The sequence below is a fragment of the Seriola dumerili genome, unplaced genomic scaffold, assembly GCF_002260705.1.
Source record: "Seriola dumerili isolate Sdu_G_001 unplaced genomic scaffold, Sdu_1.0 BDQW01000149.1, whole genome shotgun sequence".
Lineage (NCBI taxonomy): Eukaryota > Metazoa > Chordata > Actinopteri > Carangiformes > Carangidae > Seriola > Seriola dumerili.
In genome coordinates this window covers 16,238,255-16,266,126 of record NW_019174404.1, presented here as the reverse complement: position 1 = coordinate 16,266,126, position 27,872 = coordinate 16,238,255, and the positions used below count along the sequence as shown (strand labels likewise).

Sequence of the window (27,872 nt, the reverse complement as noted above, 5' to 3'; positions counted from 1 at the left end):
TGAAAGAATAAAATATACTTTACATTAAATCACTGCAGGTTATTAAGGATTCTGAAAACATTCCCAGAGTCAAAGGCATTGCACATTTTAAAGTTCCTCATTAAAACATGTTCAACATGTTCAGACTGATCATCTTCACATACTCATACATGTTGGACGGTTTTATCAGTTGAGTGCCAGCCTCCCCCACGCAATGACCATGTTTCTTATTTCCTCCTGAGCCTCCTCCAGGTGACGAGCCTGTTGAGTCCACCTCAGAAAATAGCCTGAAGATCAGACATGGGCTTTAGTCAAGACTCCCCAAAGTTATCAACACTTATGCATACAACACTAGCGAAGGCACTGCAATTATATAAGAGGCTACAATACTGAATGAATGATAGTAATGATGCTAACTGACAGGTCAGAAAACACAAGGTCAGGTTTGAATGCATCTGCCAATCAAAGCTCACCTCTCCAGAGCTGCAGGGACTGAGGGTGGACTGAGGGCCAGATTGCCAGCTCAGTGCGCTCATACAGGGGGTTGGAGTAACGCTCTCTCTCCTCGGGCCTCAGCAGGGCCTGGAACAAACAGTGAGTCTTCTCCTTCACTCCTAGAGAGCACCTGAGAGAAGGAGAATGAGGTAACGTGACGCACGTGAAGATAAAGGTTGGTATGACACAGAAAGTTTTGTGTCAGCCATTGATTCCAAATGCCAAGCACCACGGACCTCTCCTGGTCGCTGTTACAGAGGAAGGTGCCGTAGTTGGAGGCGTAGGCCTCAGTCGCCAGCCTCAGGAGCAGCGCCTCGGAGAAGCCCAGAGCCAGAGGGAACTGACGCCACAGTTGCCACACACAGTCCAGCAGCAGCAGGAAGACCGGGGACTCCTGCTGGAGACGAGCGTGGGAGTGGGCTGAGTGGGCACATCGCTGCTGGAACGGGTGTCCTGCCTGAGAGAGGAAATGCACACAGTACATACACAGGCACACTGAGTTCTGTGGCAGGCTGAATGTAGTCTGTGAGGCAAAACCCAGGGGAAAAAAAAATGGCTGTGGCACTTGCAGCTGTTAGTTTGTGGCTACTTTGAGCGTATTGTAATGGCCTAACTGAGGGGGAGTCAGACGACCATATCAACATTTTTATGGACTCAGATCTTCTCTCATCTGGAATATGCTGTTTGGACTGTCAGAGGACAGTGACCAGAGAGTTTAGTAAGAAAATCAACCTGAAAAATAAAAGTGAGGGGGATAGCAGCAGGATTTTGAAAACTGAGGGGTCGTCACGGGTAGTGTTATATCCTCCTGTTACAGTGCATATCATATACTGTATATGCATATCTCTGTTGTTTCTATAACCCACTGTGTGGCCAACATTTATTCCAACAGGTCTTTCCAAAAAGGATATCTTAGCGTCTTCCCAATCTTCTCATACACACACATACACTCACCTGTACCCACTCCCTCTCCAGCAGAGCCAGGAACCCCTCCAGTGTGCGGCAGCATGGGTCCATGATGAGCTGAGCCACAGTGCTGATGAGCAAAGTGGAATCTGTCCCTTCAGAACCATGAACCAGAACCGAATGACCGTCCCTGGACAAAATCAACAAACACAGCACAGTTTTGTAACTCTATATGCATAAAAGTCACGCGTGCATTTATTTCAAATCAAAACAACGACAGAAAGTGCTGCTGTCAGGATTTAAATGCTTTAGTTTTGTCTTTGTTGGTGTTGTCATTATTTGTTCAGTTGTCCTGACATCCTTAGTGTTGTTCCTTATAGTGCTTTTTATAAAAATATGCATTTGAGTTCCTTCAGGCAGTGTACTGCACCGTACCTTTGAACATTTGGCACATTTTTGTGCCTTCTTGTCTGCACGTCTATAGGAACATTTCAGTACCCCTAGAGACAAAAAGGTACCTTTATGTCCTGGTACAAAACTATACCCAGTGGAAAGGTACAGAATTGGTACTTTATGAGGTAAAGTTGGAGCGACACGTCATTTTGTACCTTTATGAGGTAAAACATACCCCTACATTCAGAGACAAATCTTTTAACAAAATTAACATTTTATATGTAAACTAATCCATTTTCATAGCATTTCAATGTATTGTTCTGATTTGTCCTTAAAAAGGTTCCAGCACATGACAAAAAGCGGTGCGTCTCAACATTAAGCTGAAGCATAAGACCTAAGGAGGCATTCTCTAATCACTGAGTGCCACCAAGCAAAATTTCATTTTGGTTTCATACAGAAAACAGGAACAAAGTTAGGTAAAATTACAAAATGCAAATTCATGACTCACATACTGTATTAGATTCAATTAATTCAGTGTTTTAACACTGTCTTTATGAGCCTGGCTCATGACCCTACAACATCATCAAAACCATTATAACAATGTAAAGACTAGCTGAAATCACTAAATGTACACCCTATACACCCAGCTATGTTGTTCATGAAGATGATAAAAATTATTCCAAGAATTGAATGGGAATTGTCACCTATTCTATTACAACAAACCCAACTCTCTATTTAAATCAAGATTTTGTAATCACTGATCTGCAGCATCATCTGCCTGTACTTTAATCTTGTTATATGTACAGTTATGTACCCTTTGCTGTCAGCAATGATTTTGTATTGTTTTGTAAGTTCCACAGTTATCAGCCCAGTTATCACCCTAAGGAGCATTTCAGGACCTTACAGGGTACTTTTCTGAAAAATGTACATTAGGGTACAAAAACGAAACCCTTATTTCTCTGTGTGTACAGTTTGAATTAATGACATCTTTCTATTATAGTATTCAAACATTAGTATTTGAGGATTTTACTATCCTCCTGTAATGTTTTATTTAAGTGAGAAAAAATTCTTCACAGACAGATGCATTTGCATACAGCTCACCAACTGTAATCCCACCACAGACACATAAGATGTGTAAGATCCTACCTCTCCACACACTCTGCCAGCAGGCCAGCAGTTGACAGAGCAGTTTGGACGCGAGACAGCCACTTTGAATTCTCGAGCTTACTGAGCCAACGGTCCATATTATGGGACTCGTCACCACAGGCCTCCACCAGCTTAATTAGACTCTCCTGGAGAGCTTTACCTCTGTTGACACACATATGTAGGAAATGGTGAAAGATCAGTATCATAAAACGATGAACAGCATCCACTCCTAGTACACGTTTCTTATACACACACCTTTCCACCTGTCTGTGTAGTCTCTTCCAGCGGCTGTAGCACGATTTGGACTCAAACCCTCCACCTGTCATCCGGACCTGCTGAGCCTGCTGACTGGAGCGGGTGTCAATAATGTAACCTTTGTCAGAGCCGTCAATCACAGCCTCGAGGAGGAGCTCATCTTCCCTGCAGCGCTTCCTATTGGCCCCCGTCAGCGGCTGACTGCTGCGCATGATTACCTGTAAAGTTTTAGTTTGGTCAGAATTGTTTGGTAGCATGTATAAATTGTAGGCTAGAGGAGGAACACACAAGCCTCTCACCATGCCATTCTTCCTGTGGTAGTAGCAGAGCACGGGGAAACGCCCCCCCTGTCTGAATTTGGCTGCTTTTACCAACATGTCATCATTTATGTCCTTGGGAACGATGACAGCTGAGGGGTAGGTGGGACACACTGAGTGTTCTCTGTTCACAGTGCTCAATCTCCACCTATCATGCTGCAAACAGAGGAGAGAGAAGGTGATTAACACTAGTCACACAAAACAAATAACTAATGAATTACTGAAAACAGCAGTTCCCTGGTTGGAAAATTTCAACTTCATGATATTAATGTCACAGGAAACAGCTCTCATGTGGGTGGGTCTGCATGTGCTAACTGCTGACTTGTTCATTCTTAAAGACCAGGAGGGAAAATACATGTTTTGTTTCACTTTTGGCTACTGATTGGTCACGTCATATAGGTATAAAATGACAAAACTGCAACATGGGATCCCATTCTGTAATGCAAACTTGTACGTGAAGCTAATACGTTTTCCAAAGAAATAGCTTTGAAGAAATAGTTCAAATGTTGTGAAATACACCGACTCGCTTTCTTGCAAAGAATTACATGTGAATATTGATACTACTTTCATGTCCAAAGAGTATATATCAAGCTGGAGCCGGTAGCAGATTATCTTAGCTTAGCTAAGACTGGAAACATGGGGAAACAATTAGCCTAGCTCTATATCATTGTTCTAATTAGCATATTTTTAGTCTTTACACTAAGCTAAGATAACCATCTGGGTGTACAGACACACCTGAGAGTGGTATTGATCTTGGTCTAATTCCTCACACCCCTAACCCTAACCATGTGACAAATTTTGACATTAAATTTTCTTTAAGAACAATCAAGAGTTACAGTTTACAATTTGTAGTTGTCAGCTACACAGGACAGCTCAACTCTCGTGGAAGTGGCAAGAAAGACAAAGACATGCACGCTCCAATCAGGTTCCACTAAGCCAGCCTGATGAAAAGTACAGATATCTCCCATGTTCTGGGAACACTGTGCCTGTAAAACACATGCAACAATGCTGCTGCCCTCAGGGTCCACCCCTCACCATAGCAACATGCTATTCCTAGAGGAAGATGTCTGTCTGTTAAGCATGAATACACATTATGTGCAGCACATTCTGAAGTTAAGGGAAAACAAATGAAAGCTAAGCAACAGGGATATCCTGAATCCTGACCCCTACATTCATTTGCCCCTGGCATTTTCCTGTCATGTGGGTGTTGGGTCACTGTTGGGAAAGGTTGCCTGTGAGACTTATGTGTGTAAATGTGTTTTATGCATGTGAAATTACATGTCTATACAGCAGCAACAAGTTTACAGAGATTCATCTGTTGCTTACGAGCTCTGTCACTTGACTGTAGAGCTTTTCAGGGGATGAGAGACCCCACTGGTCCTCCAGGCTGAGATCAGTAGGTCTGTAAAAGAAAGGATACATCTCCGACACACAGTCCAGACAGGACAGAGTCTACAGAGAGTGAGAAAGAGAATGTTGCAAGACATCAAAATAGATTGTTATCAGATTTTAAGCAGAGACCAGGTCAAAGAGGAAATAGTGAAAGATTTTGTATTCAAAAAAAGATGAGAGCCCATCACAAGACCAAATAATGATTTCCTCAACCTTTTGTACATTTCAGGGCTCAGTACGATTCTTGGATTAATTATTATACCTCGATAGAGCGTGCAATATTGAGACACTGCTCCATGCCTGGGATGTCAAGCTGTAGCACACGCAGATCTTTGCACTTGATGGTAATCGTTCCTGAGGATCCAGATATCCTACACACACACACACACACACACACACACACACACACACCACTATGACTCTTGCAAAAGAATGTAAACAAAACATGTATTTCTACCCCCCCCACCCCCACCCCCCAATGCTGCATGTCTTGATTCTTGCAGTGCAGAAAGTTTGACTTGCAGCAGAGAAGGAAGACAAACCCAGTCTGGGTGTGTGTGTGTGTGTGTGTGTGAGAGGGGGCTTTATATTGCTGACAAGTCAGTGTGCAACTCCTACTCTCTGTTACTGACCAAAAATATATCCAGTGGTTTCAGCAAGGCTTAAGCTTCTACAAGGCTTAAAAGCAAATAGCAAGCAACCCTCAACACAAGCGTGTGCAGGGTGACAGGAGAGCTGCTGTAATCTTGTTAGCAAATTTCATTCTCCAGTACTGTGGACAATAAGGGCAGCACAGAGCAGACACACTGCAACACAAATGATGTCCAACCTTTCACTGCGGCCTGCATTAGAGAAGAGGGCGGAATAGCCCAAAAGGTTTTCCACACTAGTAAAAAAAAAGATTTGAGGAATAGTGTAATTAGACATGAATTAGACATTAGATCATTCACTGGCACAGTAGAAGCAACTTGGTGATGGTTAGTTATTGTTGATTAGTGTGATTGATTATTTGTTTGATCATGCACAAGTCTGCAACCATACTCTCAAGAAATTAGTGCTTGAAAGATTCCTCATTAATTGATGTAATTAGACGCATTAAACATTATGGCTGTTGATGGATTCCTGTTGACTCAAGAGACGTGTTGTTGTTTTGACCGACTTCTACCGTTGCACATCATCGATGCAGTAGGAAACTAGACGACTTGGTAAGATGTACATTGTCACAGTTACGATGACCTCTCACTTCTCAGTCGACCTCCCTCACCTTTTCTCAATGGCATCGATGTTCCTGAGGAGCAGTAAAACCTGCCGGGAGCTGCCCTCCCCCCTGTCCGAGAAGAGCAGGTGGTGGCCGGTGATGCACAGGGTGCCCCTGCTCGGCGGGTGTAGGGGCTGTCGGAGCACAACATCCTCCACATTGGCGGTCTTGATGTGGTCAGAAAACTCCATCAGCTGCCGGTTAAAAATCAAAACCCACCGCTGGCGAACTTAAGTAGCACAGACCTCGACTTCAAATCACTTCCTCGCCTCTTCTGTAAGAAAATGAAAGCAGTGAGCCTCCTCTTCTGTCTACACCGCTGTTGCGCTCTGTTTGTTTGACGATAAGGAGGTTATAAATAGATTTCATTTTTCTGTGAACATACCCACCCAGCCTCTGGTGTATAGCTACACCTTCTCAAACACAGGATGGTCACCGAAATGGAAAATGTGTTGCTTGAGTTGACTGAAAACGGAAGTGCACGTTTCCTGAGTGACAGCAACACTGAGATGTGTCACACATTGCTGGTGAAAAGTTTTGTACATCGTGTGGGGGGGGGGGGGGGGGGGGCGAGGGGGAGGGGGGGGGGGGGGGGACAGAGAGAGAGAGAGAGGCAGCGGCGATGTGCTTGATAAATGACAGATGACCACTAGATGGCAGCATAGGCAAACAGAGAGCGAGCAGGTCTAAATCACGACCCACCGGTCAGACTTTTCCTGTTTTGTGCTGCGGTGGAGGAACTGCTTGAGTCTTTTACTTTACTTCTGCATTCAATAGCTAATGGAAGTATTTAGAAATGAAAGTACTTTTACTCATGCAGAATGCCTCATTTTAATAAAAAAAAAGTACAAGAGTACAGTGGTGGACTGTAACCAAGTACATGTACTCAAGTACCGTGCTTCATTTGAGGTACTTGTGGTTTACCTGTATTTCCACTTTATGCTACACTTTATCCTTCCACTGCACCATATTTCAGAGGAAAGTGAAACTTTCCATGTCCCTGCACACGACATGTATTGACTCTTTGCTGATTGCAGCTTTTGCAAAACACATGGCAGGCTTATGAAATTGTAGCCCACGCATTGTGTTAGATTCAACTACCCAGGAATGTAAAGTAGTTCGATACAGCTCCACATCGACCAGCTACATTATACTGCTTCTTACACATGAATGCACTAAGCTAATAATGCAGTATAGGGTACAGAGAATAATAAAGCACTCACATTGGCAATTTTCCTGCATCATGTACTTTTAATTTGATTTTACTTAAATTGGTATTACTTCTGTATTTTGATTTAAGTAATAGTTTGAATGCAGAACTTGTGTTTTTACTTGTATTGGGGGCATTCTACACTGTTGTAGAAATACAACAGTAAAGAATCTGTCTGCTTCCTACACCACTGCTTGTTTAGAAATATGAAATAAGATAAAAGTTTGACAAAGCGACGCCCAGTCTCTCCTACAGTGTCTGGAGGAAGTTAAGGGAAATCTGTCTTCGTTCATAAAAAGCCTATAAATTCTGCAGCCTCCCTGTCCTCCGCGGGATGGGCGGTCACTGCTCCTTTTCTCCCTATAAAGGAGGTGAGGACCTGTTGCGCTCAAATCGCCAAGCTGCAAAAACCTACGAGCGAACTCAACGCGGATTTTCCAGGGACTGAGTTCTGTCGCGGTCTGACTCTCCTTCTCTGGAGCGATGGATTTTAAGGAGTTTGGAGATGAGTCCTCCGAGGGACGCGCTGAGGATCTGGACAGCGTGAAAGCGCTCACAGAGAAGCTGAAGCTACAGACTCGCAGACCATCCTATCTGGAGTGGCAGGAGCGGGTCCAGAGCCGACCGTGGAAGGAAGGCTGTCCAGCAGACGCTCCTGGCTCTGGGGGACAAGTCGTTTCCATGCCTGCGATTTTGCGAAATGAGAACTCAGAGCTGGTTGTGCGCAACATCTGTGGCTTCGATACTATTGATGATGCTTTGGAGTTTCTGAGAAAAGAGCTGGTGAGTGACAACCAATCATTTTATTTCATTTTATTTGACCCACATATATGGCAAATTAGTGTTATTTTTAGTGCAAATAACGTCATAAAAGTTGAAATTCCTTCATCCTGTCAAACCAAAAATCAACAATAATACCCATCTACACATAATAGATGTTCTATGTTCCAAAGATCTGTCAGTGATGTGCTCTGCATAAGTCAAGGCGTTGCATGACTGACTTCATGCAGTCATCTTTGCATAAACAAAGTCTGTGGAACAAACAGATGTCTGTTTTCTCACAGTCCCAGGATGCTGTACCCGTATATAGCACATACCAGTGATTAACACCCTTTGATGAGTAGATAAAACTATGATGAAAAAAAAAAAAGTTATCTAAATCCAAACTTCCACATATTTTCTGGTATCTCACTGATTCTCACTTTCTCCTCAACCTCCTTTGCTCCATCGTCCAGAGGGAGATGCAAGTCCAGGACAACCGTCTGGCCCGTCAGCTGATCCGTCTGCGAGGGGAGATCCACCGGCTGAAGGTGGAGCAGGTGTGTGACCGCCATAAGGAGATGCTGGACGATGCGACCTACGAGCTGGAGGAATGCGGAGAGGAATCAGACCTGCTGTGTGACATCCCCATGAAGGCCGCCTTTGCTCTGTCCACCCCTCTGAAACACCTGGGCCTCACCAAGATGAACATCAACTCCAGACGCTTCTCACTTTGTTAAAACAGTCAAGATGACTGTGAATGTTCCCATGGCTTCCTCTCTGGTGCTGTGGGCATATTATTGGGGTTATTTCCTCCTTTGAGGGTGTTTTGGTGACAGACTGAAGAGTGGCTGCCAACTACTGGTGCCAGGGGTGAAAATGAAAATAAACTCTTTAGATGTGCACAGTGGCTTGACATGCATGAGGAAGCTTCTGTGTGCAGACCTGTAGGGGCACACACCCTTAATAAACCAACACACCTTCCTGCTGGACGGAGCCTGGGCTGCTCCACTATTGACTGTTCTTTGCACAATGCACTGTGCATCAAAGTAGATGAAGACTAAGAGCAAGACTGAAATGTAATGATAGCTACGGGATGGGCATTATGTTATATATCTTATAAATATCACATCATTAGTAATTCACAGATATATAAAGTATAAAGGTGGCACATCTGGTTCAATCTGGTCTTATCAGATAAAGCAAACGTTAAGGGTTCAGTATCCTCACAGGAAGTCGGTGGTCGCACTCCTGCAGATTTATACCCCTTGTTCCTCACAAACCAAAAATATCTCTATACGCTCACCGCTGCAGTGACAGGACCCAGGAGGCTACAGTATGTGTGATGCATTTTGTTTTCCATTACCACAGTGCACATGCGGCAGAGCACAGATTGTAAGCTATATATGGCAGGATAGTGACGGAGCGGACTGAGGTGCTCAGTGGGCAGTTTAGGCCATGTTAGATGGTCTATTATATAACAAGTAAGAAGAGTAAAATATTTTTGTTGACCGATATTTTACATCTCTTGTAATTGTGTTAAATGTAAAAACATTTATGGACATTTTTATCACTGATATTGTTAAATCATGCCACTGTAATATGAATGTACATGACAAATGAGTTTAAAAGCAAAATGCCTTAAAATGTAAACGGCTATTTTTTTTGCATATACAACACAATATTAAAGAGAGTTTACTATGCCTGTCAGTTGTAAATTGTATTTTATTGGTACATCAAGAAGTTTAAAATGCAAGTTATTACATGATTGAAAAGTGTGCTACTATCAGTCTTACCTTGCCTAAATGCCACCACATGCCACATGATCAGATCCATCTCAGGTCATCCATCCTTGTTTCTTAAAGCCACCCGTGCACAATGGTCTCCTCTTTCCCTCCACAAGACATTCATGACCCGGTGTAATATCCACTCATATGAACGGAGCCCTAGGGGGATGTGCATAACCACAGACATTGTTGAGCATAATTAGTTGAACAAGAAACCAAATATGCCTTAGCAGAATGCGGTCACTGTGTGAAAATGAGAGCAAAAGTAGGATTGTTGAAATGATTGTAACATGCCATACTTCAGGACATGGGTGACCTCATTGTGTGACGTTAAACCTCGACAGTGGAAATTAGTGTTATATGGAGAATGCAGGTATGATACCTTGACGCTTTGTTCTTTAGTGAATGCTGAAGTGCTGCAGACTGGTGTGCCACTCCGCTCTGCCCCGCTCTTTCCCTTGACCCCCCCCCCCCCACACACACACACACACACACACACACACCACACCACTTGTCATCATATGAGCGGAAGCTGATATCCGTGTAAAATAAAGCATATACATCTATCAGTTTATGATATTTGAATTTGTTAAAGACTGTGTTTAAGTGTATGTGAGTAAGCGTCAGCAGCAATCGAGAGCCACACTTGCTCACATGAAAGAGGCCAGCACCTGCACTGTGAAGCGGGAGGTAGGAGGGCTGGAAAACTTTCTGCATATTGATAGCATCTCAGTTTGATTGCGTAACAGAATGCGATTTCCAGCCACATTTGGAAGTCGTGACAGCTGTGAATAGGGATACCCTTAAAGCCTGTCACAAGCTGAACTCCAAAGATGGCGAGGCTCTTTTATTTATGTCCCACTTGATCCACGATATTATTTCATCCTGTATCTGTACCTTTTTGTTTTCTAGTTGTTTTACAGAAATGAGCTCAGTAAGAGGTTCTGTAACAGACCACCGACTAAATGTCAAAAAGTGAAACAGCTCCACTCAGCCTCTTAGACTGCCACTCTAATTTAACAGTAAAAGACACAACTCGGTGGTTTCATCACGAGCGAGACTTAATCTAAGCTGTGGCAGTCTTCTAAGCACACATTTCCGTGCACTTCCTGTAATGTTTGGACTGACTTCCTGCCGGTGCATGCTATGTAGCAGCAGCCGTTCACCACAAGAGAAGAGATGCGGTCCACAGCTCGAGCTGTCTCTGAGGTAGAAAACACGACAGCTCAGGCTCACAGGGTGTCAGCAATCTGAGATACTTGTTATTTCACACACACACACACACACACACGCACACACACACCCCACTGCCCGAGGCTTAAGGTGACCATGATGTGGACTCCATTCAACAAAAAGCTTTGGTTAAAATAATGATTAGCGAGAGGGTCATGCACTCATTGTTGGTTTTTGCCTCTCTAAGTGAGATATCTTTTTTTCATATTTGATTAGTTGGTGAAAACAAGGCCGAAGTCTATTTTTAAATGCTTCACTGGCCACAGGCAGACCCAAACCACAAGTACGAGTGACAAAAATAGCCTTTGTTGTGCGCATAATGCACCTGAGGTTTGCAACCATTACACAACTGAATCAAAACAGTCCCACATGGTCTTACATATACATGGGACAATGGTCTACCTTTAAGACCAGTCTGATGAAATCCCCTCTCTTATCAAATACTCATACAATAAGATCTTTAGCCATAACCCTGGACCATCAACTCAGCCTCACACTGATGGTGTTCCTCACCTTAAAGGTCACTGACTAACAGATGTTACAAGAGCAACACAAAAACATGTAAATATAACCTCAGCCTACCATAGCCTCCTTTCTTAACTGTATTGGAACATTTACATCTTGGCTCCCACTTTGGGAAAGGTGCTGTCCTGACCCCTTTACCATGGAGCCCATAACGTTCCCCTCAGCTCACACACAGCTGCACAGTAAAGCACCTGTTAGAAGCCTGCAGAGCAACCCTCAACCTTTCAACGACAGGAAACTCTCTGGGTTGCTCTCCTCCACTCCTCCAAAGTGTGTGCTTGCGTATGTATGTATGTGTGTGTGTGTGTACAGATACCACATCAGTAATTCTAGCAGTGAGTTAGTTATAATAAGAGAAGCGGATGATGACATCTTCACACTCTGGCTCCAGTGGTGAAAAACTCACCTATTGCTAAATAGCTCTTTTAAAAAAAAAAAACAATTTAATTAAGAATATCTCGATGGCGGGACCTGAAATCTGACATCATTGGCTGCCTTAAGAGACATTTCGTATTTCAAGAGGTGAGTATCAAGCTCATGATTCTTTCACCGTTACAAAGGTTTAGAAATAACTGTGACAAAGGTAGATTGCCTAACATCAGTTTCCTGTCAGTATTATGTGTTATAGCAAATATCCTTCAGAAATCAGAGAGATTGTTTTTTGATCTTCTGACTTTTACATGAAATATACTGAAGTTTCAAAACTGACGTATAGAGAGGAGCAACATCCACACCCAAAAATAATGGCTAGAAATAACAAATATCAGCTAACAAGAAAATAAGCCATCCTTTGTTCTCATTTGTGTTGCGTGGTTTAACATAAAGGATTGTAACAACACATGTTCAGATACTGGTTGTGTTATTGTCACTGCTAATAAAAACTCAGTATTACAAAGAAGACGGGACGACATACGATCAACAGCAGACTTTCACATTGTAATAGAATATAGCCTGTATCTTATTAATCCAATTTACAAGCTTATAATTAAAAACAGAAGGAGGATTCAGGCTCTTATGTGTTTGTTAATTCACACCTGTGACATAGACATGTCTACATATGTGGGTAAAGGCAACTGGGTGTGAACTATAAATAGGAATTAAAATGTGAAGTGTAAAAATTGTTACTGTGATTTTGATGCTACTCTGAAAAAATTGTAGAAAAAGTCTTCTTTTTTTCCATGCAGGGATGTTGTCTCTTAGTTTATGGTGTTCTGAATGGCTTTTGAAATATCATAATTTATCAGCCCACAAGCTCCACTGACAATGCCAGTAAATTAAGACGAAAGACTTGGGGTTATTCTTATAGACCTCACTTAACATATACATACCCATAATACGTTGCAAACAGTAACAATCAACAGGATTTGTTTAGAAGGGTTTTCAGCTGCATGTCATAAAAATTAGAGGGTAGCCCCTCAGTGGAAAATGCTGACTTTGTTTGTGTGACTCCCAGTTTGTGGGCCAGTAGGCGTAGGAGTGCTGATAATTCAAAAAAAAAAAGAAACTTCTTCATACCCCTGTGATTCTCCTGTGATTCATTTCTTGGGGTCTCAGTACAGTGGTGGGTTGTTATTGCCGGGGTCAGGCCTCAGCAGATTTTTCTCATGGCTCTGAGCCTTTGGGACAGACGGCTGCTGCGATTAGCCCACTGACCCTGTTCCATGAGTGGTCCAATGGGAGCCCAGTGAGCTTGAGAAAGCCAGTTTGTACAGTGCACCACAATGCAGCGCACGTGCAGACGCTGGATTATACAAGATTAGTATTGGGACAGTTTTATAGAGCCCTCTAAGGCCTGTGGTTCGCAGCACGGAAAGTGGTGGTGCCACATAACATAGTTGTTTGTCATAGTTTAGTGATTGTATTAGACTACTGTGTGCATGTTTACACGGTGTCAGAAGAGTGTCTAAAATGAAAGATTTTAGAGCTGCTAGGCTCTGAGTTAAAAGCATGATTCACCACTGAGCCTCCATTTTGAGGTGAGGCCCTCACTCGCATCCGATTAAAGCAGTGCTCAGAAACAAAAACAATTTGTGTCTCCTGTTCGTGTTCTCCACTTGCAGACTTTAAAATGCAGCCATTTCTTTCCTGAAACATTTTTATTTATATTTATTTTTGTCGACAGTATTTAATGTGTTAGGCTGGTATGAGATTACGTTTATTTTTGGACACGATGTCTACCTAGAATGTTAGCCAAAGAGAAAATACTTTCACTGCTTTTAAAATATTAGTAACTATCATGTTATTAATGTTCTGATGCCCTTACAATACCTTTAAAATAATCACGCTAACCTCTAAATTGCAGAGAAGATGGGATGTAACTGCAGTTCGGACTATTCAGACAGTGACTGGATTGAGAACTTGGATGAAATCTGTGAACACTGCAACTGTCCCATACCCCCCCAGTCATGTAATCCAGTAAGTGAATACATTTTGTATGTGCAGTAGGCCTATGTATTTGTTTGCACATGTATATGTGTCAATACACCATACTGTATTATAGTTTATGAATGAGTGTTTGTGTGTAGCTTGACATGAATGAATTTGGGCTTTTGTGTAGATGAATGTGAACGGCCACTTGGGAGACATACACAGAAGCAGGCTGACTTATCTTACCAAGAGAATTCTAAAATACAATCTGCTATTGTATGTTTGAGTCCAGAAATATTTTATAACTTACATAACTGCGAGGGAAGTTGTCCTTTGTGTGTGTAATCGAAAGTGAGCGTGTTTATTCCCCCAATGTTTCCTCTCTGTGAGTTAGATGTCTCATTAGATTAAAATAAAGGAGAAAACCACCTGTATTAGCCACAACACACCGAGACACTTTGTCTGGGAGAAAAACCAAAACTGTTGACGATTTACCGTTGAGATGTGCGTTAGTTGGTTTTTACTGTGAATGTGACATTAGTCTCATGTATTACCTCACAAATCTTCCATTATTCTTGGATGTCAAATGTACGTTCAATCTTGTTTTCCTCTTGCCAGTACACAGATCAGCTGATTCCTTACCCATCACAACATTCACCCCCTACATCGCCTTTACCAGGTAATAAGATACAGTATATTTTTCCGTGTGTCTGCGTGTTTATCTACAGGTGCATATGTCTGTAATGTTACTACAATGTAATATGATGAGTTAAGTCAAGGTAAATCCATTTGAATTTTGTAGCCTAAGATCACAAATTTGCTTCTGAGGGCTTTACAGTCTGAACAACATGGTTGGTATCAAACACTACAATAAACTTTAGGATGAGCAACAAAAGAGGAATCCCTCTTCCAGGATGGATTTTATTTTAAAAGTATAATTGGAGGTTAATAAGATGATAGTGTTTACTATTACTAAAATTCATTACAGGTTTTTTTCCCTTTATTGGTTATTAGCTATATTAGTTTCTTAAGCCTAGCAGAAATTAAATCACCTCAATTAATCCATTCAATTGTCTTATTCATAACAGCATTTTCCATTTCTTTCACATTTCTTTTTCCAGTTTTGCTTTTTGGATAGTTTGTTTGCGGGGTCTTATGGTCGCTGTGGAGTCTGACGTTTTGTTTATCAGTGGAAACATGGGCACTGGCTAATCACTGTGTGCAAAAAGCAATTAAATTTGTTCCTTCTTTCTTTTTGACATAACTTTAAGTGTGCAAATGTTTAACGATGAGCAGAAAAAAAAAAAAAACCCACACATCTTGTGTTCCTTCTGGGGCTTAACATCCCGGCTCTCACAACCCCATATCGTCTTCCTGTACCTGCAGTATTATATTTCTGTTGAAGTAAAAAGCAAATCATTGTAAGCTTGAATCCTTTGTAGGTTCTTGTGTGGTTGGATTCTCTTTGGAAACAAAATATTGTTACTCCAGTAATCAAGGAAACAATTTACCGCATCAAAAAAAAAAAAAAAAAAAAAAAAAAAAAAAATCAGTCAAAAAGCCTTTGTCAAATAAAGCTTTCATAATGTCAACTGAAAATTTCTTCTCTCCACACAAGAGAAATTTGATTTTGGTGGATAGTTTATTAATTGGGTTATGTTTCTGTACACTTCACCTTCAGCCATATTGTCAATAAGAGGAGATCGCCACAAATTTCATACTGTACAACAGGACTAGACAAGGATGCCCTCTCTCTTCCTTCACCATTACAACCGAGCCTTCAATACCGAAGGAATTCAAACACCCAAAACACAACATAATCCTGTATTGTAATACAACGATGGGAACTGTCCCCAGTGTATTTTACTTATGTGTTACTTAACTAAAACCCACAATGTTCCTCTTGCAGACAACCTTGTGGTGGCCATATACAGCTATGAACCCACCCACGATGGTGACCTGGGCTTTGAGAAGGGAGACAAACTCAAGATCATCAACAAGTAAGCTGCTGATGAACACATAGTAAAGCCTGGTAAAACTGAATTATTATAATATTTCAGCCACAGACAACAATTTGATCGCTATCCACTGAGCCCCACGTCACCTTTTGCCTCATTTAAGTGTGTGAGTCTACAGCACGATAACCCCTATAATACTTAACTGCTATACTAACCATCATTTATAGCTCCAAAAATAAACCTGGGTTGTCGCGGGGACCTACAGTCTAAGGTGCTCAGTTTGTATTCACATTATCCCTGGTTCATTTTCCGACCGGAGACTTTGGTTCACTCATTCGCTCGCTCAACCCATGTTTCCTGTCTCTCTACTGTTGACACATGGTTGGAAAAAATGTCAAAAAAAGTTTAACCAAATGATTACATTGCGGGTGTGAAAGAGGAAACAAGGTAATGACAGGAAACACATAAATAAAGAAAATAAGAGGTAAATATCACGCTTACAGATGTGCAGTGCTTCAATTATTTTGAGAAATAAAAAGATGAAAAAGAAGAAAAGAACTAGTTTATTTGCCTTTATTTGACGACCAAGCCAGTATCCACCCTGCAAATGGTAATGGAGTTTAAACCGACATAAGGGCTGTAGCCACCACTGAGGACAGGACTGAGGACGTCATGTCCTCTGTAATATTTGTGACATTTTGCAGGGGAAATAATGACAGGAACAAGAGTTAAAATTTTCTGATTATACATAAACTACACATATTGTTCTTCTAAAGGCCAATTATAAGATTTTTAACTTAAATATATCAAAGTAAAGTTAAAGAAATTTAGCATTATAAGTATCAGTGATCAGACCATAAATTACAAAAACAGTTGTTTGGTTGTCGGTTGAGTTTGGTTGGTGGCCAGACAACATTTCCTTAGCTGGGTGAGTTCTTCGAGGGGAGTCAGGACTGCTGTTCCTAAAATCCTGGCTCTGGCCCTTGGGGACATCGATATGAAAATATAATTAATTTTAATTTTAACAATTTCAACTGAAAATAGAGTCCACTGAAAAACTTTTAAGATTTAAGAGGCTGTATACAATATGGTGAAGATTAAAAGTCAGTCATGAGTGTGTCTCTGTTCTCAGTAGTCTCTCTTGGCTCTTCTGCTGTGTAAGACATTTTACCCGCCTACTAACTGTGATGCGGCCCATTTCATGCAGTGATCATTTACGTTGCGAAGCATCCTTTTGCCTATAGGGGGTAATTTGAAACTGCTTTCTGATCTAGAACCGTCCGGACTGCTGTGAGGCATCACAGACCTGTAACTCACTCATGGTATTATTCTTGTCTCTTTTGACATCCAGGGATGATCCAGAGTGGTATTTGGCAGAGTCTCTCACCACAGGCCAGCAGGGCTACATCCCACACAACTTTGTTGCTATGACCACAGTGGAGACTGAACCGTACGTCATACAGGAAAATAATGATACTGTTCTCAACACCATGTCACTCAGCCTCAACATCATCTCACATAATGCATGCTGCGTCCCTGGGAAAAGGGAAGTGGTTAGCTAAAAGCGTGAAGCATATTATGTGTTTGTGCTATAGGTGGTTCTTCAAGAACATTTCTAGAAATGAAGCCATGAGGCTCCTCCTCGCTCCTGGGAATACGCAAGGCTCCTTCCTGATTCGAGAGAGTGAGACAACCCCAGGTGAACTCATCGTTTTGTCATCATAGCATTTACTCCTATACTAGCTACATGGAATTACACAGTGCTTTCTAAGCAGTATATCTGAACATGTCCTTCCTCTGTTACATTTTAAACATCAAAATAAGTGTGTCACGTGAGTGTAATGAGACTGGTATCCTCCGTAAACCTCGGTTTTGTTATTACTGACAAACAAACAACAAACCTTTTGTATCCCAACTCGCTTTATCTATGTGATTTCAGTTTTGCTTCACTGCTAAGAATGAAAATGGAGGAAGACATTTTTACATGTATCTTTACATCATTCCATTTGTTTAGCAAAAGCAGCATGAACAGTGTTATGCTAACCCCACCTGATATGTGCCATAAACCTTCATAATTCGGTCAAATCTGAACACACAGGCATGGTACACATATCTTTAGATTCAGTGTGACTTACACTTCCTGAGGATACCATCTCCAATGTCCAGTGTGAATACATTTCCATAAATCTACTAAGAAATCACAGGAAAAAAAGTATCAAAGTAATCCGCTGACAGTTGTCACTCCATTCATGGGTACACTGCAAACAGGACCTGCTAAAAGCTAATTTGGCATACTTTTAATGGTGACAATTTACCAAAATATAATAATCCATTAATATTAACTTTTTTATTGTTGCACTATCAATATTCAACTTTTTGTTTATCTCAACTTTCATCTGTTTGTGTAAACTGCACACTCCTTCACAGAAGATCATGCCTCCTTATCGTTCTAGGGTCATACTCCTTATCAGTCAGAGACTTGGACCACAACACAGGTGAAGGAGTCAAGCACTACAGGATCCGCAACATGGACAATGGTGGATTCTACATCACAGCCAAGATTTCCTTTAACTCGCTGAAGGAGCTTGTCCAGCATCACTCACGTACGTACAGCCCTTTGAGGATTTAATCAAGGTTACTGACTACTGCGCAGGGTCTTCATCTGAATCCTTTCATACCTGTCTCCTCTCTCTGTCATCCAGGCGATGCAGATGGGTTGTGCACGAAGCTGATGAAGCCATGTCAGTCGAGGGCACCGCAGAAGCCCTGGTGGCAGGATGAATGGGAGATTCCTCGTGAGTCCCTGAAGCTGGAGTCCAGACTGGGAGCGGGACAGTTTGGAGAAGTCTGGATGGGTGAGTAACAGAGAAGACGAAAGAGGAAAGAGTGAAACTAAGCAGTGAAAAAGCTGGTGATGGATTTTGAAAAAGAAGTTTGTCTTATCTTTATATTCTGTACAGAGGAACCATTTTGCACAAATACATCACATGTACAAAGCCCATTTGCTCAATCACTTGTGGGCTTGACAGCGTCTGCCAGACAGCCTTTAGCCAGGGGTTTTCTGCGGTGTATGCAGAACAGTTTCCTCAGCACAGTCTTAATTGTAGGCTTGTTTGAGCTGGTTAAACGGAGGATAATGTGAGGTATTAACCTCATTACGCAACATCACTCAAACTACATGAATCTACCTTATCAATGAGCTAATTGTTTGGAGGAACCGTCTCTGAACAATTCTTGACATGAATGTCTATTGTTATCGTGGACTATTAAGTTAAACAACAAGGCAAACTGTTTTGACCACAAGGGCAACAGTTGATATAATCTGTGCCACAGCCCCCTTATTATTCAATTGGAGGGTTATTTCCCCTTCCATTTTCCATCACCATTTGCCAGCACCATTCAACATCCCAAACAAACCACTATTAGAGCTAAACATTGCCAATCATGGAACTCATTTCACAGCCACTTTCGATTTACAGTATCTTCATGCGTGTAGTCTGGGCACCATGTATGTTTGTGTTCTCATCCAAACATCGGTTCAGGGACATACTTGAATAATAGGAGTGACTGTCATTTGTTATGAAAGGTTTATTCACATTAGCTAACATGAAAATATGCGATAACCATCCTTTATACTGAGGAGATTTCCGTTGCAGATTAAAAAAAAACAGAAGAATGCTTTGAATAGTGAATATAATTTCTTCCCAGCATTGCTACGCTTCATGCATGGTGTGAGACGCAGTGTGTTATATGACACAAGATAAAACTAACTGGCGGTGGGTTTAGTTAACATGATATATGAGAGTGTTAGTGTACCAAGGCTGGAAGGAGATCCTGTTTGAATGAGAGTCCTGTGGATCTGTTGTTGTTAGCACCTTCTCGATCACGACTCCTGACATAACCACTGTTTATGACCCCTACTGCTGAGATGAAAGCTGTGTGGGTTTATTTTAACATTAAACACAGTTTAGTAATTCATGTGTACACTTTTTTTTTTTAAAGTCATGCTAGCAGCATAGTCCTATATTAGGCAATGTTGTTCTGTCCGCCACAACTGGATTGGTCTTCATGAACTTTTGATTGTATTATGAATTGTATTTACATTCATGGTCCACAGAGGTCAAATCCGACTGACCTTGGTGACTTCTACTATAGCACTAGCTTGAAGTTGACAGTTTTGGTTTTGAGTGAAACAACTACCGGCCATTCAAATTCGTAGAGATGCTCAAGGTTCTCAGAAATGAAAGCCAATGACTTTGGTGAGCCCCTGACCTTTTTTTATGCCACCACAAGGTTGCATAAGTGCTTAAGTGAAATGTTTTGACCTACTGAATGGAGTGCTATGCAACTTGCTGCAATGTGCAATGTGATCTCTATAACTTTTCATCTAGTGCCATCATTAAGTCAAAATTTAGTTTGTCTAACACTTTGGTTTGTGACCAACTAACCAAATTATTTCCATTCGCTTCAGCTGTGTTCAGCAATAAATAGCAATGCTAAACTAAAATGGTGAATATGGTTAACATACTAAACATCAGCATGTTAGCATTGTTACTCTGAGCATGTTAGCTTACCGATGTTAGCATTTAGCTCAAAGCACCACTGTGCCTGAGGACAGGCTCACAGAGCTGCTCTCATGGCTGTAGACTTAGTCTTGTTTTAATCAATGCCTCTCAGAGACCCACTGATGTTTACATGTGTCTTGCAGGTGTCTACAATAATGACAGGAAAGTGGCCATTAAGAATCTGAAGATGGGCACAATGTCGGTGGAAGCCTTCCTGGCAGAGGCCAACATGATGAAGAACTTACAACATCCTCGCCTCGTCCGCCTCTTTGCTGTGGTCACCCAGGAGCCAATCTATATTGTCACGGAGTACATGGAAAATGGTAGGTCAAAATACTGTATGTGTTATGGCCAGGAGCATTATACTAATGACACCAACTGTCAAGTGGGAAATGCAGATATCACTGAAGGCATCTGAAGCAAAGAAAAACCTGGTTCCAGGGTATTTCCATGAAATGAATGCTCGTTTGATGATAAATTAAAAAGAAATCCCTCTGTAATCATACCAGCTATTTTCAGTTCAGTAAATGAAATCATGTCTAAGCCTGTCTGAAACAATCGTTTCCTTAATCTCCTGCGCTGTAACCCTGAACACCAAAGATGGTGTCGTCACAGTGATCTCTGGAGCAAAGACAAAGACAGTGTAGTGTTACAGTCAGGACCATGTTATAGACTTTCAGGATCAAACATGTTGATCTGTTATCGGATTCTGGGTGAGAACACATACCCGAACAAAAGACTGGGCCGCTCCATGTGTTTCACCCTTTTCATGTTTTTACATGTACTCTTCACTCCAGTGACTCTGTTGAATTAGCTGAGAATCTTTTGATCACAGCCACAGCTGCGTTGCTATTTACTTGTGTTTGATATAAGATATGATATGAGAGACACATTACTGGGACTAAACATAATAATCACCTGTGATACGGGACATGAATGCAGCTGTGTGAGCAAACCTAAATAAGGGAGCTACAGTAAGTCATGAGCGTTGCCTCTCAAAGCATGCTGCTCTGCTGAAGTGGCCTGGCTTCTGATAGGCTATTTTCAGCTTCTCCTGTATGACCCTCCTGTATTTGTTATTCTACGCTAAAATGTTTCAAAGCAAATATGAACTTTCACTTCTTCTCCGGGCCCTTCCAGACAGTTTACTGGTGTTTACTCACAGAAGGGAAGTCTCTCCTGGCAAGTCTGAGATGAGGGGTGTTAAAATAGGAGTCGGTGATTCACCATGTTATTGTTCACTGAAACCCCTGATGAGAGTTGGCTACTGTCCAGAGTCTGTATTACGCACATGCACAGACACATGTAGACAAGTATTGGAACACTAAAAGGCTGCAGTTGTAAACAAACTTTAACAATCTTGCCACTGGATCTTGCCCTTTTTTCCTGTCTTCTTTTGCAACAAAGTACATGTTAATTTACTGCAAATCACAAACACAGTAATAAAGTAAATAGTAAGTAAGTAATAAAATGAAACAACTTTCCATATTACAACCTCAAAGCTCAGTAAAGATTTATTATGCCCAAATACTGCTGTCATATGAGAGTGATCCAATATCTGTGTCACTATCAAAAGTCTTTGTAATTCTTTTTCACTGGGACGAACAAGGACAAAATGCATAGAGAGATGTTGTCAGAAACACAACAACAGTCTTACAGCTGAAGTGAATGGAGTTCCATTGTATAGTCTTGTATGAGTAGCCTGTAAACCACCAGCAGTGCTTCTACATGAGGCTGCCTCTTTGTCTGGCATCCACGTGTGGACAGGGCACAGTTGCCGCCTCTGTTGTCAAAAGAAAGGATGGCTTGGAGTTCCCGTTTTTTCAGTTTGTCTCTTTTTTTATTATCAAAGACAACAAAGATGGAAAATAACAGGCGTGTCATCTCAGCTTCCCTTTGTGACCTTGACAAAGAGCGGTTCTCTGGCTCTCAGACTTCAAAAGCAGTCTTCCGGACTTAAGCAGAAGAGCAAATGCCTCCTCTTTCCTGGCACAGTCATCCCTCTTAAAGTATTTCCTTTGGTTTGCCTTGGTTGGCCGGTGTGCAGAGGTATTGTTCCATCCTAATCAAACTCAACACAAAGTCTGATGTCAGAAACTATGCATCAGCTTGACTGATGTTTCATGTACTTCCTCAAAGTGTTATGTTCTTCTGATATGAACTGCTATTCTGGTCCTACTCCATCTATATCTGTCTGTGGGGAATCATGATGTTTTTGACAAAGGAAAACATCATTAGTCGTCTGAACAAAGCATGATTTTACCTTTGTTTTCCAATTAATATTAGGCCTGCCTTTCATTGTTTGTTAATCTTCTGTACATAGCAGCTTCAAATACAATACAATAAACTACAGACCATCCTGCCATGGTATCTCATCAGCTGCAACGCCTGCCAGCATGTTGACGTTCCAACCCATGAATACTCAGTCAGTACACATGGGTTGGATCACACCAATCTTTGTTTGGTGACTGTATCTTGCACCGTTATGATGCTATCGCAGTGACAAAAAATCTGTCTACAGACACATAAACCTGCTACAGTGCTCAAAACCGCCTTTGTTGTAGTTCCCGTTATAGTAGGTGTCTCCAGGACCACATTTTGCCGTGATGACACACACACACACACACGCACACACACGCACGCACACACGCACGCACGCACGCACGCAGGCACGCACACATGCACATACACACACAAGGTAAAAACAATAACAGCCACAAGCTGCTTGTAACAAGTGTATGCATCTGCACTGGTGCTGGTAAACTAGTTTATTTGCAGAAATAGGTTGCTAGAAGAGAAATGTTCAGCTCACTTAGCAGCAAGTAGGTTAATGAAAACATGTATCAATGCTGAAGAGATATAACTTGGATGTGATTTCTTACAGGCAGCCTAGTGGAGTACCTAAAAACGACGGAGGGAAGCAGTTTGCCCATGAACACTCTGATAGACATGTCATCTCAGGCAAGACACCTCTTTTTACTTTAAATGTGTTTTTCGTCTTATCTCTGTATCCTTTCACTCCATTTACCAGACACCCTTTCGTTTATTCTTTCACTTCCTATTCTCTCAGCATGGTCCCCATAGACAGGAAACTGACCACTGTTGTAGCACATTACATTCATCACTATTCTTGTAATAGCAGTAGAGCTGTGTTTGTGCAGATATGTGTAATATGATTTTTGTCGGTCTAGACACTCTGGGACAAATAAATCAGTGTTACTACCAAACACGCACACTACATTTCTCATTTATTCACAAAGGTTCCAACTCAGTTTAACCTTCAAAATCAGGGCATGGTGACAAAACCAGGAAATTAATGTATGATGCAGACTCTCCACTCAATTTCTCATAATTTGTCTTACTGTCTTTCATCGATATACAATTTGATGCTCGGTGACATCTCTGCCAAGGTGATAATTATTGTGTAGTGTGATCCCAATCAAAGTTAATGTTATGAAATATACCATTTAAGTACTGACAAACGACTCATTTGGTCAGTTGAGCCAGATGTTTGAAATGGGCTTTGACAGAGGCTACAAGTTAAAGTGATGGCACTGAATGTCTGCACTCTAAATGTGAAGCTACAGCCAGCAGCCAGTTTCCATAGGTTTGTTTAAACGTTTTTAACTAGCTGCAGACTCTTGGTTGCAGAGCTAAGACTCCAGAAAGTCACTGCTCGTGGCCACATAACCACTTCATTTTTGTACGGATTAAACAAACAGTAGCTGCTTCCTACTGTAAGTTAAGCTAAGATAACCATCTGCTGGCTCTATCCTAACATTTAGCATGCAGATATGAGAGTGGTATCAGTCTTATCTGACTCTCACAACAAAACAAATAAGCATATTTCCCAAAACGTCAAACCTTTTCTTTAAAGGTGCTATATGTACGTTTTTGCTATCACTACATAGCCACCATTATCATTAACAGCAGTCTAGAAGAAATGTTGTGAGTTCAGCATCAAACTTCATTCCTTTACTTGCCAAGAGCTGTCTCCAGCAGGAAAGTAAGTCCAATGTTTTGCTTCAAATTAACCCATTTTATTTATATGAACGTAGTTTCTTGTCCTGTTGGACTGAGGGTAGACTGGACACTACAGTGACTCACTTTCCCCCGGCGAGGTACAATGTGGTATTACGACACAGGACTACCCAGGGCTAATGGATTAACATGCTAACTTCAGAAGATATTATTTGGTGTTTGTAACACAATACATAAACGTCTTTAAGATACTGCTGAAACTGTTATTCCTTCACTTTCTGTTGATAATTTTAGTTCATTTTTGAATGTTTTAAACTAAAATACTCACATATAGCGCCTTTAAGCTTTATCTTCCATGACTATTCATTAAGAATTTCAATTCATGCTGACGTCTACTGTTTGAAATGTTACATGTCAGTAAAGGAACTCTGACTTATGTATGTTGTGGGTGTGGGAATGGAAAATTCAACCACAGGAAGACAAGCTGAGGTTTCAAAGTCTAACGAGACAAAAGATTCTTCATTCAAAGTAAGCAACGTCTCGGACACCTAAGAGCGTCATAGAGAGGTAGAGTTTCTCCAGAGCCTTGTGGCGAACATACAGTATTTTACAGAATGATGCTTTCAAGCCAGTCGTCATGCACTGATGGCATTTTTGGTGAAAGCTCAAAGAAAGTAAATCATGTGATGGACCATAAGAATTTAAGTGATTTATGACTTTTACTGCAGCATTGGAAACTCTGTCCACATCCTTATGTCTTACACTTAAAATATATACATGTACGCAAAGAAGATACCTCACCTAATGAATCCAAAATAATTTTTAAAGTTTTGTATTGATTCATACCACAATCAAATGAATGGGACGGTGAGAGTTGGGGGAGGGAATCGGCGTTAGGTCGCCTGAGTGGGGAGTCATGACAACAGTAGAAGTTTGTGAAATACACACCTACGTACATCTCATGTTTCTGACAAGATCCTCAGGACCAATCACACCTACGTGATAGATTCTTATGTCTTAAGTATTTACCACTGATACAGGAAAACATTGATGGCTAAATATTTAAACGCAGATTTAGTAACATAGATTGCACAGATGCATATTAAATGTGGGTGGGGAATTCTGCAGAAATCATTAGCATTTTCTTATTGTTAACACCTCATAAACCAGTTTGCTCATACATTAGGCCAACCATGGAAATGACTCATATAGTATTTGACTGAATCAGAAACAGTCACTGGAATATGCAGTCAGTTTGGGGTAAGGCAAAGGCAGGTCGACAGGTTTTAGTATAAGGAAGTGGAGCAGGCACAGCTGTGTACCTGGGTGGAGTACAGAGGTAAAAGGGTATAAGGAACTGACCTGGGGAAGTGGTCAACTCCCTGGTTTGGGAATGTTTCTGCTCATTTGTCCAACACACACACACACACACACACCCCCACAGGACCCCCACAGCTAGGCATTTCATGTGTCTGATGATATGCTGTCCCCTGTAGGTGGCTGATGGCATGGCTTTCATTGAGCAGAAAAATTACATTCATCGAGACCTGCGAGCCGCCAATATTCTGGTGTCTCATGAGCTCATCTGTAAGATTGCTGACTTTGGACTTGCAAGACTCATTGAGGACAACGAATACACAGCCAGAGAGGGTAACAAGATCTTGCAGACACTTAAGATCTCTTATATTACATGTTCTTTTGAACTTTGAAACTTTGTTCAGGCTAAATAATGTGTCATATTGTTTTTTTTATTATCATCATTTAGGTTTCTGTTTGAGTGCATTTGGCATCAAAAGAGTTTAAACTGAATCACAAAACATGAAGTGTAATAAAAATCTGTGCAGTTGCTCCACCATGTGTTCATGTCTTTTTTGAGAAATAAAGTTTTCTCCTCTGTTTGTAGGTGCAAAGTTCCCTATCAAGTGGACTGCTCCAGAAGCTATCAACTATGGCACCTTCTCAATAAAATCAGATGTGTGGTCTTTTGGGATCCTCCTCACAGAAATAGTGACATATGGACGCATACCTTACCCTGGTAAATACTCATTCAGTGTACTCATTCAAGTCCATCTCAAAATCCTTTTCATAATGTCACCAAATTACAATATTATAAATGTTTAAAACATCATATCCAATGCTCACTCTGCTACACTTTACCTATTGTGCAGGAATGTCCAACCCAGAGGTGATCCAGAACCTAGAGCGGGGCTACAGAATGCCAAGGCCAGAAAACTGTCCGGACGGGCTTTATGACGTCATGGGTTTGTGCTGGACGGAAAACCCAGAGGACAGGCCCACCTTCGAGTACCTGAGGAGCGTTCTGGAGGATTTCTTCACTGCCACAGAGAGGCAGTACCAGGAGTAGCCCTGGTGGGGCAGAAAGACATAGAGACATACATTAAATATACTCAAACTAAAGTCGGAGCCTGTGCAGGTGGATGACGGATTTTGTTTTGTTCGTTGAAGAGTTCATACCTTTATATTGATAGAGTACAAAATGAGATTTGCCAAATAAGAGTACTTTGTTTTTGCATCAAGCTTATTCTGACGTGTCCTCTTAGATTTCATACAATTATACATGGACTATATGAACCTGAATCTCTTGTGACAGCTGGATCACTGAAGAGCTAACAACAGAGAGGAGAGTGATCACCGTGCTGCTTGAATAAACTGAGGACTGTCTGATGTTGCTGAATACGTAGCTGCTCTCCTGGTGCTCATTATTAAGATGTAAATACTGTCAAAAGGCTTCAGCTGTGTTTTAACTCTGCAGTTTAATAAATGTTTTCAAAGTGTTTTACTCACAGTGAAAGGCTTTTCATGGATGTTGTTTGTTCTTTCATTAAAGTCAGAAGAACCCACATCACCTAAAATGAGCCACTACCAGCGTTGGTGTTTTGTTTCATGACATAAATTCTCAGTTTCATTTGTGCAATATTTACGTCACTTTAACGTAAATAATTCACTGTAAGGTTTTGTATTCAAAAAATAGCTCCACCTGCATTATTCAAATAGTTAATATTGTACAAAAATATCATAACATCATTCTTTAGGAAACATTCTGCTGCAAAATGAGAACTTTTACTTCTTTAAGTACATTCTGATGATAAAACTTCTTTAATTATGTTTTACATGGTTTATACAGTTTGAATGCAAGACCCTTAATTGAAATGGAGACATTTTAGGAGGTCCAGGTCAAAATAACTCCATCACTGCTGAGCAGGTAGAAAAACTGTTAGATTGTCACAGTAATTGACTAGGTTAGGGTTACGACCTATGGTTATGACCATATACTCTACCGGGTAGCACAGAGTCGGTCGCCCCCTGTCGAGAGCAGGTAACATTA

General features: G+C 41.3%; 3 protein-coding genes across 6 annotated transcripts; 2 read left to right on the top strand and 1 right to left on the bottom strand.

Moving 5' to 3' along the window:
• Nucleotides 1-25: 25 nt before the first annotated feature.
• On the bottom strand, nucleotides 26-6,612 carry LOC111225551 (myotubularin-related protein 9-like). 4 transcript variants are annotated; one of them, XM_022750497.1, is made up of 12 exons: nucleotides 6,531-6,612; nucleotides 6,148-6,415; nucleotides 5,713-5,769; nucleotides 5,146-5,254; nucleotides 4,818-4,943; nucleotides 3,474-3,647; nucleotides 3,175-3,392; nucleotides 2,920-3,081; nucleotides 1,429-1,570; nucleotides 711-931; nucleotides 453-604; nucleotides 26-266 (listed from the first exon to the last, which is right to left on the bottom strand). In XM_022750497.1, the coding sequence occupies exons 2-12, from the start codon at nucleotides 6,330-6,332 to the stop codon at nucleotides 166-168; spliced, it is 1,647 nt and encodes a 548-aa protein (XP_022606218.1). In that variant the 5' UTR covers nucleotides 6,333-6,415; nucleotides 6,531-6,612; the 3' UTR covers nucleotides 26-165. The 4 variants fall into 4 exon arrangements, with proteins under 4 accessions (XP_022606218.1, XP_022606219.1, XP_022606221.1 ...); XM_022750498.1 differs by having other exon boundaries at nucleotides 6,527-6,607; XM_022750500.1 differs by lacking the exon at nucleotides 5,713-5,769.
• A 1,069-nt stretch (nucleotides 6,613-7,681) lies between these two features.
• Nucleotides 7,682-9,813, top strand: fam167b (family with sequence similarity 167 member B). The gene is made up of 2 exons (XM_022750828.1): nucleotides 7,682-8,134; nucleotides 8,587-9,813. Exons 1-2 carry the CDS (start codon nucleotides 7,835-7,837, stop codon nucleotides 8,848-8,850), a joined length of 564 nt encoding a protein of 187 aa, XP_022606549.1. The 5' UTR covers nucleotides 7,682-7,834; the 3' UTR covers nucleotides 8,851-9,813.
• A 2,196-nt stretch (nucleotides 9,814-12,009) lies between these two features.
• lck (LCK proto-oncogene, Src family tyrosine kinase) lies at nucleotides 12,010-27,332 on the top strand. The gene is made up of 13 exons (XM_022750269.1): nucleotides 12,010-12,177; nucleotides 13,958-14,070; nucleotides 14,641-14,701; nucleotides 15,932-16,022; nucleotides 17,332-17,430; nucleotides 17,576-17,679; nucleotides 18,434-18,583; nucleotides 18,683-18,835; nucleotides 20,689-20,868; nucleotides 23,430-23,506; nucleotides 26,023-26,176; nucleotides 26,430-26,561; nucleotides 26,695-27,332. The coding sequence occupies exons 2-13, from the start codon at nucleotides 13,963-13,965 to the stop codon at nucleotides 26,889-26,891; spliced, it is 1,506 nt and encodes a 501-aa protein (XP_022605990.1). The 5' UTR covers nucleotides 12,010-12,177; nucleotides 13,958-13,962; the 3' UTR covers nucleotides 26,892-27,332.
• The last annotated feature ends 540 nt before the right edge of the window (nucleotides 27,333-27,872 follow it).

What these genes read in the sequence shown, in the direction of transcription:
- fam167b (XM_022750828.1), top strand. Translation starts at nt 7,835, where the DNA reads ATGGATTTTAAGGAGTTTGGAGATGAGTCCTCCGAGGGACGCGCTGAG. An exon ending in AGTTTCTGAGAAAAGAGCTG is followed by an intron (nt 8,135 to 8,586) that starts GTGAGTGACAAC and finishes TCCATCGTCCAG; the next exon opens with AGGGAGATGCAAGTCCAGGA.
- lck (XM_022750269.1), top strand. Translation starts at nt 13,963, where the DNA reads ATGGGATGTAACTGCAGTTCGGACTATTCAGACAGTGACTGGATTGAG. An exon ending in CCCCCCAGTCATGTAATCCA is followed by an intron (nt 14,071 to 14,640) that starts GTAAGTGAATAC and finishes TCCTCTTGCCAG; the next exon opens with TACACAGATCAGCTGATTCC. An exon ending in CACGGAGTACATGGAAAATG is followed by an intron (nt 20,869 to 23,429) that starts GTAGGTCAAAAT and finishes GATTTCTTACAG; the next exon opens with GCAGCCTAGTGGAGTACCTA.
- LOC111225551 (XM_022750497.1), bottom strand. Translation starts at nt 6,332, where the DNA reads ATGGAGTTTTCTGACCACATCAAGACCGCCAATGTGGAGGATGTTGTG. An exon ending in ACAGTCAAGTGACAGAGCTC is followed by an intron (nt 3,648 to 4,817) that starts GTAAGCAACAGA and finishes CTCTGTTTGCAG; the next exon opens with CATGATAGGTGGAGATTGAG. An exon ending in TGGAGAGGGAGTGGGTACAG is followed by an intron (nt 932 to 1,428) that starts GTGAGTGTATGT and finishes TTCCTCTCTCAG; the next exon opens with GCAGGACACCCGTTCCAGCA.